The sequence below is a fragment of the Saccoglossus kowalevskii genome, chromosome 9 (assembly GCF_978046115.1).
Source record: "Saccoglossus kowalevskii chromosome 9, keSacKowa6.1, whole genome shotgun sequence".
In the NCBI taxonomy this organism is placed as follows: Eukaryota; Metazoa; Hemichordata; class Enteropneusta; family Harrimaniidae; genus Saccoglossus; species Saccoglossus kowalevskii.
In genome coordinates, this window is record NC_140649.1 from 37,274,668 (window position 1) to 37,291,179 (window position 16,512).

The following is a 16,512-nucleotide window of genomic DNA, read 5'->3' on the forward strand; positions in this document are numbered from 1 at the left end:
AAACAAGAATACATGCCAACATTCAGAAAAACCTTGTATTGTAAACACTTTAATCATTCACTTGTTTTTAATTTCCTTATTTGTTTAATAAATGAAATCCGTGTGAAATAACTGTAGCACTATTTGTAAAATTACTCAAAAAATAAAAATAGTGAAATTAAATGCCAGAGAAAATAAATGGTTTTACAGTATGTGTAGTGTATTGACTAAACGTATCTTGACCTCTGGATCACATCTCATTTGCATATTGTAAGACAACGTGAGTTGACAAATAAAGATGGCTGCATAACTTAGTTGAATCTGTTATTTGTGTTAAATCCGACGCATCCGGCATTTAAACATCGGCCGCGATCGTTCAATTGGCGACGAGGACGGGATCAAAGTCACAAGTTTAATTTGAGATGGCTTCAAATATTGATATTGGTAGCATTCCGTCGTTTGATTGCAAAAGTGACCCCACTAGCGTATCGACTAGATGGAAAAGGTGGAATAAAGCGTTCGAGTTCTATATCGTCGGAAAGGGTGTCAAAGATGACAACCAAAAGAGAGCCTTGCTGTTACACTGTGCTGGCATGGACGTACAGGACTTATTTGAGACACTCGTTGATCCCGGACCTGGAAACTTGCCTGAAGGACAACAAGACGATGCAGATAATTACGAGAAAGCGTTACGAACATTGAACGCGTATTTCATACCTCAGCTAAATGCAATATATAAGAGACATGTGTTTCGTCAAATAAAACAAGAGGAGGGTAAAACTATAGATCAGTTCATTTCAAGACTGCAACGTCAAGCACAAAATTGTGAGTTCACAGATACTGATGAACAAATCAGAGATCAAGTTATAGATAAATGCAAGTCGTCATTGTTGCGCCGTAAGCTCCTAGAAAAGGGAAAATCCCTAACCCTAAAAGTGGTGCAAGATACAGCACGGGCCTTAGAAGTAGTTGATGTTCAATTAAAGATTATGGAAGGTGAACTTAAACGTGAAGTCAACCAAGTCCATAAAGGTATAAGGTCACAAAAGAAGCCAGGAAGAGAGAAAAAGAAATGTTATCGTTGTGGTAAAGAGGGACATATTGCCAGGGATAGGGAATGCCCAGCAAGATCTGAGAACTGTAACAAATGTCATCTAACAGGACATTTTGCAGTAGTATGCAAGACTAAAAACATACCAAAGGTAACACAGAGAAAGTTGGTACACAGGGAAACTCAGACAAAGAGAAATTGTATTGTGTACAGACAAATGGTGACTATGTGTTTGCTGTTCATCCAGAAAATAACTCAAATGACACCGGTGTGATTAGTGTCACGGTGGGTGGAGTAGTTATTTCAGACATGCTCATTGATTCTGGAGCAACATGTAATGTGATTTGTGAAACAACATGGTCTACCTTGAAACAAAAAGGAATTGTCTGTAAAGCTGAGAGGTCAACACAGTCGCTGTATTCTTATGGAGCAGATAAGCCATTGGAAGTCCTTGGGAAATTCCAAGCCACTGCTCAAGTTGCCAATAATATGACAAATGCTGAATTTATCGTGTTTAAAGGCAAAGGTCGTTCACTTTTGGGAAGAAAAACAGCACAAGAGCTCGGAGTGTTGAAGCTTGGACTGCAGGCAAACATGATTGACACACAAAATGTGCGTGATAAATTTCCTAAGTGCTTTAATGGGTTAGGAAAATTGAAAGATTACCAGGCAAAGATCCACATTGATCCAGACATACCACCGGTGGCACAGAAACCACGGAGAACACCTTTCAGCCTCAGAAGCAAAATAGAAGACAAGCTGACTGAATTGATTAAATTAGGTGTGATAGAGAAAGTAAATGGGCCCATACCATGGGTCAGCCCAGTTGTAGTAGTACCAAAACCATCTAGAGATGTCAGACTATGTGTAGATATGCGTCAGGCAAATCAGGCAATAGTCAGAGAGAGACATCAGATACCTACCGTAGATGAAATAATAGAAAGCATGAGCCAAAGCACGGTCTTTACAAAGTTAGACCTCAAGTGGGGGTTTCATCAGATCGAGTTGGAGGAATCGTCTAGAAGTATCACAACATTTGCTACACATAATGGTTTGTTCCTATATAAACGGCTGATGTTTGGCATTAGTTCTGCCCCAGAAATGTACCAACACATCATACAACAAGTATTGACTGGATGTGATGGAGCCGTAAATATATCTGACGATGTGGTGATACATGCTCCCGACAATGAAACCCATGATCAAAGATTAATTGAAGTTCTGAAATGCTTTGAAGAAAAGGGTCTGACACTGAATGCGGAAAAATGCGTATTTCGAATGTCTCAGTTAGAATTCATGGGAAGTATGCTGACTAGACATGATATCCGTCCAACTACAGAAAAAGTAGAAGAAGTCTTAAATGCTCGAGCACCAGAGAATTCAACAGAAGTGAGAAATTTTCTGGGATTAGTAAATTTCTCTGCCCGATATATACCAAACTTAGCCACAGTAGCCGAGCCACTCCGCAAATTAACATGCAAAGGAACCAAATTTGAATGGCAAACCGAACAACAACAATCATTTGACCGCTTGAAAAATGAGTTATCTGATGCACGGACTTTAGCTTAGTTTGATCAGAATGCTGAAACTACAGTGATTACAGATGCTAGTCCAGTAGGACTAGGCACAATCTTGATACAGAAACAGAACGGTGAAAATAGAGTTGTGTGTTATGCCAGTAGAAGTCTGTCTGATGTAGAAAGGAGGTACTCTCAAACAGAAAGGGAGGCCCTTGCCATAGTTTGGGCTTGTGAGAGATTCAATTTATACTTATGTGGTATTGAATTTAAACTGTTAACAGACCACCAGCCGTTAAAGGTGATATATTCACATAAGTCAAAGCCATCTGCGCGAATTGAACGTTGGGTTCTACGTTTACAGTCCTACAACTTTACTGTGGAATACATACCTGGGTCGAAGAACATCGCAGATGCACTGTCTAGACTAGTTGACAATAATAAGAGTGAACATAGTGATGACACTGAGGAATACATTCGTTATGTAGCAGAATATGCGGCACCACATGCGATACCAATAAGATTAATAGAATGAGCGTCTGAACAAGATGAGGAAATTACTGAGCTTAGAGAATGCATAGCATTGGGAAATTGGAATAATTGCCCTGCTGCTTACAAGTCGGTTAGAAATGAGCTTACTGTGTTAGGAAAACTGGTACTCAGAGACACTCGATTGGACATTCCTAAGAGTCTGAGGAAGCGAGTTATAGACTTGGGACATGAGGGGCACCAAGGAATCGTAAAGACGAAGCAACGCTTGCGCACAAAAGTTTGGTGGCCACGCATTGATCAAGATGCAGAGCTAAGATGAAAGTCTTGCCATGAATGTCAGTTGTCAGTCAGTCACAACACAGTCATCTGTTAGTGAACCGATTATACCTACCCTACAGGTCCTTGGCAAGAAGTGGCATTAGATTTATTGGGGCCACTACCAAACGGTGAATACATACTTGTTATCGTTGATTATTACAGTAGATATTTTGAGGTGGATTTCATGAAAACTGTAACATCAGAGAAGATAATAGAACGTATCGATGCTCACTTTTCTTCACTTCGGTATCCAATTGGTTTGAAATCGGACAACGGTCCTCAGTTCATTTCAGAGGAGTTTGAAAACTACCTAGAAGAGTGTGGCATAAGACATAAACATACAACCCCCTTATGGCCTCAGGCAAATGGAGAGGTAGAAAGACAGAATAGATCTCTCTTGAAAGTGTTGAAGATAGCACAGCTTCAGAAACGTAATGTGCACAAGGAGTTAAAATGAGTTCCTTCTAGCATATTGGTCTACACCGCACACGACAACAGGAATGTCCCCAGCCGAAGCAATGTTCAAAAGAAAGTTAAGAACAAAGCTTCCAGAAACAGGAGAAAACAGGTTGAGAGAAGATGACAGAATGATAAGAGATAGAGACACTGAACTAAAACAGAAATCAAAAGATTATCTGGATGCGCATAGAAATGTAAGAGAAAGCAGCATCCAGCCAGGAGACAAAGTATTACTACATCAGAGGCAAAGAAACAAATTATCTACACCGTATGAAGAAATGCCATACAAAGTGATAGACAAAATTGGTAGCCAAGTGACTATCCAGTCTCCAACAGGTGTAAAATACAAACGTAACACGTCACATGTGAAAAAGTATGTCTGACTGATAGTGATAAAGCTGAAACAAAGCGATAAAGAGACTGATAATTCATGTGATGTAACTTCTGGATGTCAAAGTGATGCAACCTTACCAGAACCACCAGATAGAGCAAAACGTACAGTTCAGGCACCCAAGTATTTAAAGGACTATTTGTGTTATTGAACTATTGAATTGTTAAATGAGATACATAGATAGGGTAACAGCATGGAAAACGAGGCAGAATAATCCTCCCAGCTGTACGTAGGTTTTGTTAGTCCACCCTGACCTACGAGAATAGTTTAAGTTTATTGTTATATTAGAGTTAGTAGTTATTTGGAAACAATGCCAGATTTTGAGTTTGTAAGCTGTTGTTATAAGAGTTGACATGCAATTATATCAAGAGACATTAGGTGCTAGGAACTATACCAACCTCCAGGACATTTTCGTTTAAATGAGTGATGTAGTGTTCCGGGGAAAAAGAAGGATTGTAGTGTATTGACTAAACTTATCTTGACCACTGGATCACATCTCATTTGCATATTGTAAGACAACGTGAGTCCATAAATAAAGATGGCTGCATAACTTAGTTGAATCTGTTGTTTGTGTTAAATCCGACGCATCCGGCATTTAAACATCGGCCGCGATCGTTCAGTGTGTGCTGCTATTACTTGTTATTATGATGTATTGCCGCTTTTGTTACAGTCATATCTCTAAGTGTAGTTACTAGCGTGTGTACCAGCGTATTTTGATGAGAAATTTAGCATATTCATCTATCCATTCATTCATCTTTCAAGAATGTGAAGAATGTGATTTGTTCTTTTTTTTCTCCAGAAGATCATAATTGCTTGAAGGATTGATTATTCGATTAATAGTTGAAAACATTTAAAATACTTGTATCTCAAAAACTTTACAAATCAGGGGCTGGATTTCCCCAAAAATATGCAAATTCTAAGCCATTTCACTATTTGAAAGAGTCATACCGGAAATGTGTTGCGTACAAAGCGTTGTGCTCGGGGAAATGGGACTCGCTTGGCTGATAACACTTACACGACGTAGAGATACCAAATTCGACCCAAATGAATACACGTTTGTTCATTAAAGATTTATTCATGCAAACAGTCAGCTGAGGTCACGTCTCGTTGCCCAGTTCTCTTCCTCTTCCTACAGACTCTATATAACAAATCGCTAAGGCGTGACAAGATTGCACATGCGATCAGCCAATCGCTGCAGCCATTGGCGCGGTCACGTGATTACCAGGGATGTGTTTCACGGTTTGAGCATTGCGAATTTCCCACTATAGAATATAATTATTAAACAATCTACTTATAAAATTCCTGTAATATATGTTTATAATGTTTACTTTAAGCATGCAAGTTGTTGATCCAAAATAATACTGCAACGTCGTGTGAACCACAGTCCCTCTATCAGGATAGAGGGACTGTGCACGTGTGTGAACCAAATGTGCGAACGAGACAACTGGACAAAGCACACACTTTACTTCAGAATTATAAATATCGCCCGGTGAAAATCAGTTGTGAAACATTCATACAAATACTGAGTGAAAGTAAATTTTGACAACCAGTGATAATTTATATCTATATGTTCTCGATCAGTTCGTTCTTCAAATACGCATTCATTGTGTTGACAGTATCTTGCTGGATGTGGTCCTATCAACCACTGACATATTTATAGCAACGCGTGTTCAGAAGCCTATTGGCCAGATTAGATCATTGTTTGCAGCTACCTTAAACTAATTTAGTCGAACATCCGCCATGGTTGGGGGAGTCATCTTTACTATAAGTGAATCAAAAATGCAACTTCGTGACTGATATTTTTCCGGCGTCAAAAAGAGTGAACATTCTTTCGCTGTAATCCGTAAGTTGGTGGTCGCAGCTTGTGTCATTGAAAAAGGTCGTCGCACAATGCATAAATTTAGTAGTTACATGGGATTACAGCCTCTTCTATCTGGAACCACTCTTCAACACCATGCCGCTCGTGGTTCTATGTAAGCATGGCCAACGCCACATTTCATCGGGAGGGAAAAAAACAGTGCTGACTTGATTATGACAAATCCGATAACGGTACACTCTCTATAGGCTGAGAGTAATGCAAACATATCTGTACTTGAAGGCATGTATGTAAGTAAATACATACTGCCATGAAGGCCCGCCCTGTGTCTAGCGAACCGATTGTACTGTTGACGCTGTTCAACATAACAAAGGGACTTGAATAAATTAAACGCGCGGGGCGCCATCTTTTTCAAGTTTTGATACGTTTTAAGAAACAACCAACCAATTGTTCAAGATATAACAGTCCTCGCAGATCAGACACTTGTATATTTATAAAGTATGTTCGAAATGGTAGACATTTGGTAATTAATTAGCTGTTAGCCGTAGTCAAGTTAGAAGAAACGTTTTATTGAGTCCACAAAGTTCAACGGACTACCAGTATACTAGTATCTCCCAAACTATGAGACACATACAAAATCCGAGACGCATTCTCAAAGATCATTATCTTATAAATCAACAGTGAAAAGGTCAGAAACATAGAAAAAAGGAACACCGAGAAACGGCCAATCCCACTAAAAACTTTATGTGTAGGAGGTTCGCGAGAACGATCGTAACTTAGTTCCCTGAGAAAATATTAACATACATGACCGTATTCTCCTATATCTTAGCTTTCTGGAAACATGTATATTGCCATAGCTGCATGCCCAGTAACTGGCGAGGATAGTCCTAATCACAATTTAACTATTATTTGTGTTCCCCCTCACGCTACCTTAACCATGGATGGTTAGTACCGTCCATGTTTAACCAACAATATTTTAAATTGAACATTTTGAAGTAGTGTATCAATAATGAACAAAACTACAACAGAATTTGTAGTAAAATATGTAAAATAGTACCGGGTAGGTATGTTAATTTGGAAATGGCTGTCATAAATAACACCGAAATATCCATGATATGCTAACAATACGTATGATTAGTCATCACTGCGTCATGGAGTCTGTTACTGTGGACAGAGAAATGACACTTGTTGTGCAAATGCTGCATTACGAGTATCCTCGTAAATCACCTGGATTGGCATAGCTCTACAGAAATGTCGTAAACGCAGCTATGCACATCTTAGTAGTTCATCGGGATCAGTACAGATTTACGAAATTGACATACTAGTAAACATGGCGAAAAATATCTTATTAACTTCGCCTAGGTGGTTATAAATCTATAAAAACATCCATACACAGAGTCATGACATGGAATGGCATACGTACCGCTAAATTCTACACTTACCTGTATAGCTGCCACACCTAAACTGTCCTCTGCTAATCTGTTTATTTTTTCACTGATAACGTCCACGTCTAGCAACGTCGATGCGTTAGATGCATTTAAAGAAAATAAAACCATAAACGCCAGAATCGTTTTCGTGTTTGCCGACATTACGATGCCACTGGACAAGACAAATGCAACCAAGCGCGTTTCAAAACTGCATTTGAAAAGTAACTAGGATATCGAGGGTTGACGGAAGTTAGACTTCGTTTATTGTAATGTTGGTAATCTCGACCTTTTTTCACACGATTACCCATTGGCAGGTAAAAGGTTATCAATTGTTTGTTTCTTGCTTGGCAAGTGAAAGCACAGACAGTCGACATGTATAAGGCTACACACGTAACTATCCGGAAGTTCTACAACTATGTTTTTAGCCCTTCCGCATTTCACAAAATCGAAAGCAAAAGCAACCTTCCTCTGTAGATGTTGAGGGAGATATTTATGACCATAAAACGACTTTGTTGCAATTAGTGGCAGGTGTAAATACGTAATGATTCCACGAATACCAGGTTGAAGAATATTAGTTGTTCTTTCAAATTTCCCCAAAGCCTTACCTATATTTTACCTATATCTGCAGAATAAATCAAGAAAACTACACAAATTGACCCCATTTACGGGTTTGCCCGAACGCGCGGCACAGTTTAGAGGCGTGGCCTGCTCAGCATTTGTCAACAACCAATCATAAGACTGGTTACGAACCACATCGAGGTTGGCCTTTCTCAACTAGTTCGTAAATGGAACTTGTCACAACATTGATAAAACAAACGCAGGCGAGCAAGCATTCGTGCACGCACACAACACAGCGCAGCGCAGCGCAGCGCACCCAGAGCTCCTTTGTACCAAGTTCAATTTAAATCTGACAAATGGTTGAGATTGGCTAAATTGTGCAATTTATATGCAGTGAATTCAACTCTAAACAAACCACATCTAAGGACTACGCCAAGAGTAACAAGTTTCATTAAGGTCTTATGCCACTAATCAACCAAGTACTGTTCATAGCACTCAATTTAAATGCCTAGCAAGAACCAATGAATTTGTTTTTCTCGTGCTCCCTGGGTCGAAAGCGAGACTAACATGTGGTCTTTGGTTTACTACTTAGCGGCCGTGTACCTGTGGGTTTATTCTGTGTGTATTTGGATGTTCTAATCTTGGTGTTTTTCCAGTGATTTCTCTAGGTGCAATCCAAATACAGTAAGTGTGTCTTGTTTACCTGAGATTTGCAAGAGTTTGAGCTGGCCATGTGGTTGATTAATGGCATGAATTCCTATTTTTGAGCCATGTTTTCAACTTTGTTTATCATTTTCATATAGCAATCTGATCATATGTTAATATTCAATTAGTGGTATGAGCCCTTTAATTATGATGAATTATTTTTAAAAACATTTGTACAATAGTTGAAGAGGTGAATTTTGGAGGGACGGATGGACATACAGACAGACATACAATTATAAACACATGTAAATAGACAAGTTAACTGCAAAGACTGCTTTTGTTTGTTTTGCAGTCTGATACATCATATGTTCTATATTCCTGATTTTTGCACCACGCTTAATAAACATGGAAGGAAAAAATACACAAAGTGTCTCAGAGTATAGTTTTATTGAGATTTGAAAATCCAACTCCAAGACAAGACAATACAATTTTATCACCACCAGTGTTTCTGTCTTCATCTTCATCTGCCAACTGAGTCTCAATTTTAAACATCACTTGAAAAAAATCTCGAAGATGCCTTAAAAACTGAATTCTGAAATGAAGAGATATATTACATTTTCGAATTAGTGAAGTGAAAGATGATAAAACAAAACTAGTTATGTTGATGCAAAAAAACAATACATCAATAATTTACGAAATCAATCTGGCGTTCCAAATAGCTCTGCTGTCCTACTAGAACATTGTGGTAGCCAAGTCAAGCAAAGCACAATCAGAATGAGAGCATTGCATTGTTCACCCCAACTGCAATGTAGAGTGATCCAGAATGAATGTGATAACCTGTTTGCACCAGCTCGTCTGATTGATTACTAGCTTTGTCATAACAAACGTTGTTGAAAATCAATTAATTTGCTGAATCGTTGTCCAAATAGTTCTGATAATCGCTGTAATGAAAATTAGATTATGGACTACAAAGCTGTATACTGAATTTAAGAGAATACAGTAATATATGCACTTCATTATGTATCAGTTGATACGATCACCACAATTGCTTTATGCTTATTTTGCGATATTCTCATAATATAATAATATCACAATAATGATGCAATAAAAACTTACGTGTACGTTGACAGAGGGCCAGTCAATATTTTCGAAATATCTTTTTCGCCAAGGACCATTAATAACAAAGCTAAACTTTGATGTCTTGAGTCAACACAGCCACCCTGTAAAACAATAAACAATTCTGTTAGGGTTTGGTGTCTTGAGTCAACACAGCCACCCTGTAAAACAATAAACTATTCTGTTAGGGATGTGGAACCATAAATTAGTAGACACCCCAGCAGAGAGTCACATGTCTAATTAGGGAATATTTCCAGTAATGGTCACCAACATGTTATTTACTGCCACAATATAGAAAACTGTGTACAGTTTGTAGTTGGCAAATGTGTACTGGTTGTGGTTGGCAAATGTGCACTGGTTGTGGTTGGCAAATGTGTACTGGTTGTGGTTGGCAAATGTGCACTGGTTGTGGTTGGCAAATGTGCACTGGTTGTGGTTGGCAAATGTGTACTGGTTTTGGTTGGCAAATGTGTACTGTTTGTGGTTGGCAAATGTGTACAGGTTGTGGTTGGCAAATGTGTACAGGTTGTGGTTGGCAAATGTGCACTGTTTGTGGTTGGCAAATGTGTACAGGTTGTGGTTTGCAAATGTGCACAGGTTGTGGTTGGCAAATGTGCACTGGTTGTGGTTGGCAAATGTGTACAGGTTGTGGTTGGCAAATGTGTACTGGTTGTGGTTGGCAAATGTATACTGGTTTTGGTTGGCAAATGTGTACTGTTTGTGGTTTGCAAATGTGTACTGGTTGTGGTTTGCAAATGTGCACAGGTTGTGGTTGGCAAATGTGCACTGTTTGTGGTTGGCAAATGTGCACTGGTTGTGGTTGGCAAATGTGTACAGGTTGTGGTTGGCAAATGTGCACTGTTTGTGGTTTGCAAATGTGCACAGGTTGTGGTTGGCAAATGTGCACAGGTTGTGGTTGGCAAATGTGCACTGGTTGTGGTTGGCAAATGTGTACAGGTTGTGGTTGGCAAATGTGTACTGTTTGTAGTTGGCAAATGTGTACTGGTTGTGGTTGGCAAATGTGCACTGGTTGTGGTTGGCAAATGTGCACTGGTTGTGGTTGGCAAATGTGTACTGTTTGTGGTTGGCAAATGTGTACTGTTTGTGGTTGGCAAATGTGTACAGGTTGTGGTTTGCAAATGTGCACAGGTTGTGGTTGGCAAATGTGCACTGTTTGTGGTTGGCAAATGTGCACTGGTTGTGGTTGGCAAATGTGCACTGGTTGTGGTTGGCAAATGTGTACAGGTTGTGGTTGGCAAATGTGTACTGTTTGTGGTTGGCAAATGTGCACAGGTTGTGGTTTGCAAATGTGCACAGGTTGTGGTTGGCAAATGTGCACTGGTTGTGGTTGGCAAATGTGTACAGGTTGTGGTTGGCAAATGTGTACTGTTTGTGGTTGGCAAATGTGTACAGGTTGTGGTTGGCAAATGTGTACTGGTTGTGGTTGGCAAATGTGTACAGGTTGTGGTTGGCAAATGTGTACAGGTTGTGGTTTGCAAATGTGCACAGGTTGTGGTTGGCAAATGTGTACAGGTTGTGGTTTGCAAATGTGCACAGGTTGTGGTTGGCAAATGTGCACTGGTTGTGGTTGGCAAATGTGTACAGGTTGTGGTTGGCAAATGTGTACTGTTTGTGGTTGGCAAATGTGTACAGGTTGTGGTTTGCAAATGTGCACAGGTTGTGGTTGGCAAATGTGCACTGGTTGTGGTTGGCAAATGTGTACAGGTTGTGGTTGGCAAATGTGTACTGGTTGTGGTTGGCAAATGTATACTGGTTTTGGTTGGCAAATGTGTACTGTTTGTGGTTGGCAAATGTGCACTGGTTGTGGTTGGCAAATGTGTACAGGTTTTGGTTAGCAAATGTGTACTGGTTGTGGTTGGCAAATGTGTACAGGTTGTGGTTTGCAAATGTGCACTGGTTGTGGTTGGCAAATGTGTACAGGTTTTGGTTAGCAAATGTGTACTGGTTGTGGTTGGCAAATGTGTACAGGTTTTGGTTGGCAAATGTGCACTGGTTGTGGTTGGCAAATGTGCACTGGTTGTGGTTGGCAAATGTGTACAGGTTTTGGTTAGCAAATGTGTACTGGTTGTGGTTGGCAAATGTGTACAGGTTTTGGTTAGCAAATGTGTACTGGTTGTGGTTGGCAAATGTGTACTGGTTGTGTTTGGCAAATGTGTACAGGTTTTGGTTAGCAAATGTGTACAGGTTTTGGTTGGCAAATGTGTACTGGTTTTGATTGGCAAATGTGTACTGTTTGTGGTTGGCAAATGTGTACTGGTTGTGGTTGGCAAATGTGTACAGGTTGTGGTTGGCAAATGTGTACAGGTTGTGGTTGGCAAATGTGTACAGGTTGTGGTTGGCCATTGTGTACAGGTTGTGGTTGGCCATTGTGTACAGGTTGTGGTTGGCAAATGTGTACAGGTTGTGGTTGGCAAATGTGTACAGGTTGTGGTTGGCAAATGTGTACAGGTTTTGGTTGGCAAATGTGCACAGGTTTTGGTTGGCAAATGTGTACAAGGTTGGCAAATGTGTACAGGTTGAGCAAATGTGTACTGTTTGTGGTTGGCAAATGTGTACAAGGTTGTGGTTGGCAAATGTGTACAGGTTGGCAAATGTGTACAGGTTGAGCAAATGTGTACTGTTTGTGGTTGGCAAATGTGTACAGGTCGTGGTTGGCAAATGTGTACAGGTCGTGGTTGGCAAATGTGTACAAGTTTTGGTTGGCAAATGTGTACAGGTTGTGGTTGGCAAATGTGTACTGGTTGTGGTTGGCAAATGTGTACTGGTTGTGGTTGGCAAATGTGTACTGGTTGTGGTTGGCAAATGTGTACAGGTCGTGGTTGGCAAATGTGTACAAGTTTTGGTTGGCAAATGTGTACAAGTTTTGGTTGGCAAATGTGTACTGATTGTGGTTGGCAAATGTGTACTGGTTGTGGTTGGCAAATGTGTACAGGTTTTGGTTGGCAAATGTGTACTGATTGTGGTTGGCAAATGTGTACTGGTTTAAAACATACTCTGTAAATTTCCTCCAATAATAATTTGGCAGTATCTCTTCCTAAATCTTCTGGTACTGTAGCATCTTCTCCAGGCTGATTGGATGCCATCTCTGCACTCAGAAAAACACCTTCTGTTGTCTCAGCAACTAGGGATAGTCCAAATCCAGGAGATCTAGCCAATGAAAGCAATACAACAAATTTTCTCAATTCCAGTGTTTAAAGTCAATTTGTCGGTTTCACCATCACAATTTATATCACAGATGAAAATGAGCAGCAATGTTATCAGTTATTATTCATCAGTGCTTGGTATATAGACTTATCAGTACATCACTTTGTTTGCATATTGTTTGTCTTAAGAAATGTTTTTAATGACAACACAATTGAGGCATACCTACATACAGTGCTATGACTGTCAATGTGTTAACACATTGGAGGCCACACATATACTACTTTATGTTATGGACAGCATACAGTGCTATGACTGTCAATGTGTTAATACAATAGAGGCCACACATATACTACTTTATGTTATGGACAGCATACAGTGCTATGACTGTCAATGTGTTAATACAATAGAGGCCACACATATACTACTTTATGTTATGGACAGCATACAGTGCTATGACTGTCAATGTGTTAATACAATAGAGGCCACACATATACTACTTTATGTTATGGACAGCATACAGTGCTATGACTGTCAATGTGTTAATACAATGGAGGCCACACATATACTACTTTATGTTATGGACAGCATACACTACTATGACTGTCAATTTGTTAACACATTGGAGGCCACACATATACTACTTTATGTTATGGACAGCATACAGTGCTATGACTGTCAATGTGTTAACACATTGGAGGCCACACATATACTACTTTATGTTACGGACAGCATACACTACTATGACTGTCAATGTGTTAACACATTGGAGGCCACACATATACTACTTTATGTTATGGACAGCATACAGTGCTATGACTGTCAATGTGTTAATACAATGGAGGCCACACATATACTACTTTATGTTATGGACAGCATACAGTGCTATGACTGTCAATGTGTTAACACATTGGAGGCCACACATATACTACTTTATGTTATGGACAGCATACAGTGCTATGACTGTCAATGTGTTAACACATTGGAGGCCACACATATACTACTTTATGTTATGGACAGCATACAGTGCTATGACTGTCAATGTGTTAATACAATGGAGGCCACACATATACTACTTTATGTTATGGACAGCATACACTACTATGACTGTCAATGTGTTAACACATTGGAGGCCACACATATACTACTTTATGTTATGGACAGCATACAGTGCTATGACTGTCAATGTGTTAATACAATGGAGGCCACACATATACTACTTTATGTTATGGACAGCATACACTACTATGACTGTCAATGTGTTAACACAATGGAGGCCACACATATACTACTTTATGTTATGGACAGCATACAGTGCTATGACTGTCAATGTGTTAATACAATGGAGGCCACACATATACTACTTTATGTTATGGACAGCATACACTACTATGACTGTCAATTTGTTAACACAATGGAGGCCACACATATACTACTTTATGTTATGGACAGCATACAGTGCTATGACTGTCAATGTGTTAACACATTGGAGGCCACACATATACTACTTTATGTTATGGACAGCATACACTACTATGACTGTCAATGTGTTAACACATTGGAGGCCACACATATACTACTTTATGTTATGGACAGCCATACATTAGTATGACTGTCAATTTGTTAACACAATGGAGGCCACACATGTACTACTTTATGTTATGGACAGCCATACATTAGTATGACTGTCAATTTGTTAATACAATGGAGGCCACACATATACTACTTTATGTTATGGACAGCATACAGTGCTATGACTGTCAATGTGTTAATACAATGGAGGCCACACATATACTACTTTATGTTATGGACAGCATACACTACTATGACTGTCAATGTGTTAACACATTGGAGGCCACACATATACTACTTTATGTTATGGACAGCATACAGTGCTATGACTGTCAATGTGTTAACACAATGGAGGCCACACATATACTACTTTATGTTATGGACAGCATACACTACTATGACTGTCAATGTGTTAACACAATGGAGGCCACACATATACTACTTTATGTTATGGACAGCATACACTACTATGACTGTCAATGTGTTAACACAATGGAGGCCACACATATACTACTTTATGTTATGGACAGCATACACTACTATGACTGTCAATGTGTTAATACAATGGAGGCCACACATATACTACTTTATGTTATGGACAGCATACACTACTATGACTGTCAATTTGTTAACACATTGGAGGCCACACATATACTACTTTATGTTATGGACAGCCATACATTAGTATGACTGTCAATTTGTTAACACAATGGAGGCCACACATGTACTACTTTATGTTATGGACAGCCATACATTAGTATGACTGTCAATTTGTTAATACAATGGAGGCCACACATATACTACTTTATGTTATGGACAGCATACAGTGCTATGACTGTCAATGTGTTAACACAATGGAGGCCACACATATACTACTTTATGTTATGGACAGCCATACATTAGTATGACTGTCAATTTGTTAATACAATGGAGGCCACACATATACTACTTTATGTTATGGACAGCATACACTACTATGACTGTCAATGTGTTAACACAATGGAGGCCACACATATACTACTTTATGTTATGGACAGCATACACTACTATGACTGTCAATTTGTTAACACATTGGAGGCCACACATATACTACTTTATGTTATGGACAGCCATACATTAGTATGACTGTCAATTTGTTAACACAATGGAGGCCACACATGTACTACTTTATGTTATGGACAGCCATACATTAGTATGACTGTCAATTTGTTAATACAATGGAGGCCACACATATACTACTTTATGTTATGGACAGCATACAGTGCTATGACTGTCAATGTGTTAATACAATGGAGGCCACACATATACTACTTTATGTTATGGACAGCATACACTACTATGACTGTCAATGTGTTAATACAATAGAGGCCACACATATACTACTTTATGTTATGGACAGCATACAGTGCTATGACTGTCAATGTGTTAACACATTGGAGGCCACACATATACTACTTTATGTTATGGACAGCGTACAGTGCTATGACTGTCAATGTGTTAATACAATGGAGGCCACACATATACTTCTTTATGTTATGGACAGCATACAGTGCTATGACTGTCAATGTGTTAATACAATGGAGGCCACACATATACTACTTTATGTTATGGACAGCGTACAGTGCTATGACTGTCAATGTGTTAATACAATGGAGGCCACACATATACTACTTTATGTTATGGACAGCATACAGTGCTATGACTGTCAATGTGTTAACACATTGGAGGCCACACATATACTACTTTATGTTACGGACAGCATACAGTGCTATGACTGTCAATGTGTTAACACATTGGAGGCCACACATATACTACTTTATGTTATGGACAGCATACAGTGCTATGACTGTCAATGTGTTAACACATTGGAGGCCACACATATACTACTTTATGTTATGGACAGCATACAGTGCTATGACTGTCAATGTGTTAATACAATAGAGGCCACACATATACTACTTTATGTTACGGACAGCATACACTACTATGACTGTCAATGTGTTAACACA

General features: G+C 39.3%; 2 protein-coding genes across 2 annotated transcripts in view; one reads left to right on the plus strand and one right to left on the minus strand.

Moving 5' to 3' along the window:
- The first annotated feature begins 401 nt into the window (after positions 1–401).
- Positions 402–1,304, plus strand: LOC144360343 (uncharacterized). Its single transcript, XM_078013135.2, has one exon. It carries the CDS (start codon positions 402–404, stop codon positions 1,302–1,304), a length of 903 nt encoding a protein of 300 aa, XP_077869261.2.
- A 7,779-nt stretch (positions 1,305–9,083) lies between these two features.
- Positions 9,084–16,512, minus strand: part of LOC102804299 (RNA 3'-terminal phosphate cyclase-like protein) — a 30,126-nt gene continuing 22,697 nt past the window's right edge. Inside the window, exons 7-9 of the mRNA XM_085503849.1 lie at positions 12,784–12,937; positions 9,770–9,873; positions 9,084–9,245 (exon numbers count right to left, since the gene is read on the minus strand). Of these exons, the coding sequence (XP_085359975.1) occupies positions 9,086–9,245; positions 9,770–9,873; positions 12,784–12,937 (418 nt within the window). The 3' untranslated portion in view covers positions 9,084–9,085. The remainder of the gene's footprint in view (positions 9,246–9,769; positions 9,874–12,783; positions 12,938–16,512) is intronic.